We start from the raw sequence: 6,329 nt of genomic DNA, 5'->3' as shown, positions 1-6,329 counted from the left end.
CACACACATGCACACACAATAGTATGTTTTTGGCTGATTCAAAACAAATACACACTCCTATATAAGCATAATCACAAAAACACTCATCCTGAATATTTTTAGTCCTGGACATTTCCAAAACTCAGCTGTGGAGGGGTTCACCCACCAAATATTTGGAAGCAAAATATGAAATACACTGTCATGATCATGTAAAGAAACAGTATATTAACAATATGGCAAGTACAAGTCAATATTTCTGTTTTCATTTTTCAAACCAAATAATGATCAAATCAAATAATATCTAATGTCTTGCCAGTATAGTCAACAACCAGCATAATAATTATATTATCGACAATAGCTCATTTAATCAATATCAAAAGAATGATATGGGCCGACTGTCTGAAGCACCAAAACTGGCAATATTTCCACCTTTGCATAGGAAATATATTTTAATATTTATTTAGTCAGGGCCAGTTACAAAGTTTAGAGGAATGTGCCTGTAAGAAAGAATAACCAATGACTCTTTGATTTACAAAATCAACTAGAACTATATCTAACAATAAATCAAAATATCCTTATTACATGGCAGCGGTACATATGCACACAACACATGCAAACTATGCATACAAGCGCAGGCACACACAGTTTTTAATGGCACCGTGGTGAGCTGAATAAATTTGTAACCTTTCTGCATTTGTCAACGTCCACCTCCAGGGCCTTTTTTTTGTCCCTTTCTCTTTCTGCACCGCCTTTCCTCTTCTGTTTACAACGTTCAAAGTCAATTATCCTCACTTGCACAGCTCGCTCATTACACAGAGTTGGCACCTGACATACGCAACACACCCCTTCCTCCACACTCTTGCACAATCTGAGGTAAGTTGAAAACTTTGCAATATTTAAATATACAATTACTATTTTTATATTTTTAAGTGACATTTGTACTCCTCTTGTGCGGTTAGAGATATTCCGTTACAGTGTTTTTAAGTTTTGAAAATCCAAACTACAGTTGAGACTATAAAAGGTAAACTAAAAGCCATATGCATGGGAATATTGAGTCTTTAAAAAATATTAATTGCTCATAAATTTTTCAGTTTTCTTGAATCTCACTCTTTGGACAGAAGAACCACAGTACGAGAAGAGAAAATTACCAATAAGGAAAAGAACAGGTTCAGATACAAAGCGGATAGTAACAGCATCGAGGTGAACATATCTTATTCATATCCTAGTCATGCGTGTTAATCAAGCTGGTTCACTGGTGTTTTGATAGTACTGTCAAAATTAATTGTGAGATTTACACTGTAATGTGCAATATTCTGCTCACAGTCAGACAAGGTAAGGCGGCTTAAATTTTCTAGTAAATTTCATACACAAGGTTATGTGTTTCACACAATCAAAGACACAACATCCATCCATCCATTTTCAATATCGCTTATCTTATTCACGGTCACGCATAAGACACAACACATAAAAAACATTTTCCAACAAAACAGCTAACAGCATCCAGAAGCAAAGCATAGAAAAGTAGAGCAGTTCAGCAAAGCTGTTTTCTAATTGAGTCCTTTACTCTGCAGAACCACATTTTGGCATTCAATAACTTTAGTCAATATCATATCTTTTACTTCATAAAGTTACTTTTCACTCAAAGTTATTTTACAAATGGTCCAGATCATGGAGTCAGTTATAAAATTTCACTCCTGGTTTTTCATGTACCGTATTTTCCGGCCTATAAGGCGCACCGGACTATAAGGCGCACCTTCAATGAATGGCCCATTTTAAAACTTTATCCCTATATAAGGCGCACCGGACTATAAGGCGCACCATTAATGCATCATGTCAGATTTTTAATCCAAATCAAATCATTCTCCATTTTATGTTTTTTATTTCAACTTCAGACGGAACAAATTACTTTATAATCATAAAATAATGATCCATAGTCTTTTTGATTCATGATTCATAGTCTTCAGCGGGCCATTTATGATTGATTTCATGACACAATGCTTTGGGCCAGTTTAAATTTAGGAATTTGGTCCATATATAAGGCGCACCGGACTATAAGGCGCACTGTTGGTTTTTGAGAAAATCTTAGGTTTTTAGGTGCGCCTTATAGGGCGGAAAATACGGTATTTGTTTTCAATTGCCGTTTATTAGTACTTTAAGCTAATTTGCATAGCATTTTGATCACCCTAGGTCAAATGTTACACATGAAAGTGTCTCATCATCCAAAAACATCTGGATCCAACCAGCGTATGAATGGGCAACGAAGATCAGCAATATGACAAATATGCATTATCATTAGGTATTGTGTTGTCTTTCAGCAAAATGTCAACAAATACCGCACCCCGGCTCAACCTGTCCCAGGCAACAGAGCTCGTGAAGAAACACTACAAACTGACTCCCTCTGAAATGCACCATCTGCCCTCATTTGACGACCAGAACATTTATATCGCAACAGTCAAAGGTGGCGAGTACATTTTGAAGATTAGCAATTCAGAGGACAGTAAAGACCCCGTCCTGTTTGAACTACAGACTTATGCCATGAATTTCCTGCATGAGAATGGACTTCTGACTCAAACAACTCTGAAAACAACCACTGGACAGGACATGACCCTGATAGACATTGGTAAGAGACCAGTGTCACTATGCACACGTTGATATAATGGGGGGGATTTTTTATTTTAATTTTTTTTAAAACAGAAAAAAACGGAATTTTGTCAATAGTAATTTAAGAGACAACTGAAACGTTAATTGTTGGTTTGTTACTTTTGACAGATTGCGGGTATGGTTTACAGAAGTACCTGGTGCGTCTGTTGACTTATTTGCCTGGAATCCCTATCTCCAAAGCTCCTATCTCACCACGTCTTTTGTATGAAGTCGGCCAGACTGCAGCCAGAGTGGACAACGTCCTCAGAGAGGTACAAGTGTAAACCATTTGCATTGTTGTTTTATACTACTAAAAGGGAAGGGTTTTTTGTCTTATTTTATTTAACTGCCCACCTGACTGCTTATGAATATTTTATGACACCCAACACAACTTCATTCAAATTGCTTCTACTTTTATATACTTTTTTTAAAAAAGTGGCAAATAACAACACAATAAAGTAGAATGTGTAGTTCCCCTAGGCCTAATGGTAGAGATAGAATAATTTCTTTGGAGGGGGCTGTGGGGGGTTGCAAGGATATCTCAGGGGGTCCACCAAAAAATTTTTTTTTTTTTTTTGCAAACCCAAAAAGTCTTTGCAAAACGATGTGAAAAAAATTCACTCTATGTTCTTTACGGGGGACAAGCAGAAATGTAGAAAATAATTCACTGAAACTTTGGAAAATAGGCATATTCCAGGCATATTTGGGCGGGGTTTGCCCTCGTGGCCCCCCCTTTAGCTCTGGCAATGCTTAGCCCCTCGGGGTCACACTTTTATTTTGCATTTTTACTTGACTGACTTTTAATCGATGGGTTGGACAGATGTGATTTGATTTAGAAGTGTCCAAAATAGTATTTTGAATTTTCATACTTTAAACAAAATTCTACTGCATATGCAGTGTTGCAGGATGCCAACGCTGCTACATAATACAATTATTGCCTTATGCTGTTGTTTTTGTTGCATCTCAATACAAACTGCATCCAAGGGAGTATTGGGTAAAAGTTTATGAGAAACCTCTTGTCTCATGACATGGACATGGTATTCAGAGAATCATACTGATAAGATGTTACAGAACAGGAAAGCCAAAGACAAAAAAAGAAGCCACCCTCTTCCATTCATAAGTTATTTTCTGCATACTTGTAGTCTAGATTTTTCTTTCGCAATCTTCCTACCAACTCTTTGTGCCCTTTACGACTTGGAAGGAGATTGTTTCTAACCGGTCCAGTAACATCTCTGCTTTTTGTAAGCAAGTACATTCCATTCTGTAGTTTCACTAGCTTGCAGTGTCTTTCCTGTTGGAGTGCCATTCTACAATTTCTCCTTTCTTTGAGAAAACTAATACAAAAATACACAATTGTTTTCTCCATTTTGTTCTTAGCTGAATCATTCTCAACTTAGCAAGTTGCAGAGGGACAATTTCAAATGGAGTCTGTCAAATGTTCCCATTTTGGAGAATTACATGCATGTACTAGATGGAGACCCTCTCCAGGAGATTGTTCAGTTCATCCTCCATAAGTACAAAACTAATGTCACCTGCAAATACCCCAGTTTCCGCAAATGTAAGTATGATGCTATTATTATTATTATTATTATTATTATTATTATTATTATTATTATTATTATTATTATTATTATTATTATTATTATTATTATTATTATTATTATTATTATTATTATTATTATTATTATTATGGGATAGTAGAAGTTTGACAGAACCTGTCTGGTAATTTAGCCTTTAGCCTGTTTGATGTTATTGTAACTAAGTCTTATTCATGGCTTTCCAACTTAACACATTCAACATGTGTCTAATAGTCTTTGTCCAGGCTTTATTTTATTAAAAAAAATATCTCAAATGTCATATTTGGTAGATATCGAGTGTTTATATCCTGCTTTGTGTGTGTTGTTCCTCAGGCCTCATTCATGGGGACTTAAACGATCTCAATGTGCTTGTACAAGCTGATGAGAGCAGAGGCTACAGGGTTTCTGGTATTATTGATTTTGGTGATATTAATCTTGGTTACGCTGTTTATGAGCTTGCCATCAACATCATGTATATGATGCATTTGCACCCCAACCCCATCGAGGTAGGTGGATATGTTCTAGCAGGCTGGGAAAGCGTCTATGCCCTCAATGATGCAGAGCGGGACTGCCTGTTTTGGCTCGTCCTTTGTCGCTTCTGTCAAGACTTAGTGTTGTGTTTGTCCATATCAGAGTGCTACCCTGAAAATAAGGAATATTTGTTGCGTTTATCCAAGAGTAACTCTTTGATTATACGCAAACTTTATGAGGTAGGGAAGGAGCAGGTGGAGAAGGTGTGGTTCCACACTGACGCTGCTACTCAATTCAATGACTTAAAGTAAGAAGTAAATAATATAAATGAAGGCTTGTTTTATGACTGACATTCAGAGTTGTTGTAGCAGGACATTTGTTATATGGTTTCCACAGTTTTGTATTGCATTATACCACTCATGATGGTAGTATATGACACAGACACACACAATAAAATCAAGGAGGATTGAAATATGCAAACCGGCAGTTTGCATATTTAACATGAGTGTAACTTTTGTGCATTCAGTGATAACAGCTGCATCTGTTTGAATATATTGTTGAAATTTTGAGAAATATAGCCTTTTTTGTATCAATGTTGTTACTCACAATAAATCCATTTATGTCAAGATAGATTTATGAAAGATATTTGTCATTAGTACTGAAAACAGCAAAACTAACCTCACATTGACTCTGTGTAAATGGGAATAGTGAAAAATAAAAGTTCAAAACTTCTTAATGTAGGTGTGGTAAAAAGTTTCTTTGCATTTGCACACATTGCATTTTTTAACCCTCTTAGCTATCACACAATCTTCAATGTAATGGAACAAAGGAACTCACCATGTAGAGAGAGTGTTTCTTTGAGGATAAAATGTGCACTGTGACAGAACATTCCATTAATTAAATATGAGATAATGTGAGAGAAATATATCTTCTGGCTGAACAATGTTTAAGGTGGACTAAATAGAGCAAACATTAATTGAAAATGTTTAATTAGGGTCTCACTTTTTGCTGCTGTAGTTTTGGATTGAAATTGGAGAAATACTGCCCTCTTGTGTTTAAATGAAGGAAAGGAGCGACTTCGTCATGTGGGTATGAATGTGAAAAGCAGCCTTCTGTTGTTTCTCAGCATGTTGTGTGGGTAGTGGCAACAAATACCTTCACACATTTTGGATTGAAACGTTTTGGACATTTCCAAAAATTATTTCAATTTTTAAGTTGCATTTTTCAACTTTGAGTAACTTCTCAAATTAATTAAGGCTCTTCTGTCCAAAATTAAATTGACTTGCAGAACAAAAAAAAATTCCACACAATTTTGCAATTTTTAAAAATATAATTTTAACTTAATTTTGATTGTTTGGACCATTAAGAATATATGCACAACTAATTCATAGCATTTCACCTCCATCATTTGAATCCTACTCTTTGCATTGTTATCTGTGATTCAGTGCATGTAAAGATGCTTTAAGAATATTAGACTAGCCACTCGGGAGTCATACAGGTATACCGAATTGAGGGTGAAAATATTTGACTTGCCCTGGACACTGGCAACCCATGTTACTTCAAACAAATAATCGTATTATTGCCTTCACCACAAGCTGTTTTGTTTTCAGCAAAATATCAGTGACAGATGCCAACCTCACTTTGTGTCAGGCAGCAGAGCTT

The 6,329-nt window shown here is 35.9% G+C and overlaps 1 protein-coding gene across 1 annotated transcript; it reads left to right on the top strand.

The window, feature by feature from the left end:
- The first annotated feature begins 749 nt into the window (after positions 1-749).
- LOC133167436 (hydroxylysine kinase-like) lies at positions 750-5,407 on the top strand. The gene is made up of 5 exons (XM_061298243.1): positions 750-852; positions 2,295-2,599; positions 2,749-2,891; positions 3,997-4,177; positions 4,530-5,407. Exons 2-5 carry the CDS (start codon positions 2,299-2,301, stop codon positions 4,976-4,978), a joined length of 1,074 nt encoding a protein of 357 aa, XP_061154227.1. The 5' UTR covers positions 750-852; positions 2,295-2,298; the 3' UTR covers positions 4,979-5,407.
- Positions 5,408-6,329: the final 922 nt, after the last annotated feature.

The sequence above is a fragment of the Syngnathus typhle genome, linkage group LG14 (assembly GCF_033458585.1).
Source record: "Syngnathus typhle isolate RoL2023-S1 ecotype Sweden linkage group LG14, RoL_Styp_1.0, whole genome shotgun sequence".
Lineage (NCBI taxonomy): Eukaryota > Metazoa > Chordata > Actinopteri > Syngnathiformes > Syngnathidae > Syngnathus > Syngnathus typhle.
The sequence above is the reverse complement of the archived record's forward strand: the minus strand, read 5'-3'. Positions and strand labels throughout refer to the sequence as shown.

Excerpts from the sequence above, each read along its gene's own strand:
- LOC133167436 (XM_061298243.1), top strand. The coding sequence starts at position 2,299 with ATGTCAACAAATACCGCACCCCGGCTCAACCTGTCCCAGGCAACAGAG. Across the intron at positions 2,892-3,996 it reads TGGACAACGTCCTCAGAGAG|CTGAATCATTCTCAACTTAG; the intron begins GTACAAGTGTAA and ends TTTTGTTCTTAG. Across the intron at positions 4,178-4,529 it reads ATACCCCAGTTTCCGCAAAT|GCCTCATTCATGGGGACTTA; the intron begins GTAAGTATGATG and ends GTTGTTCCTCAG.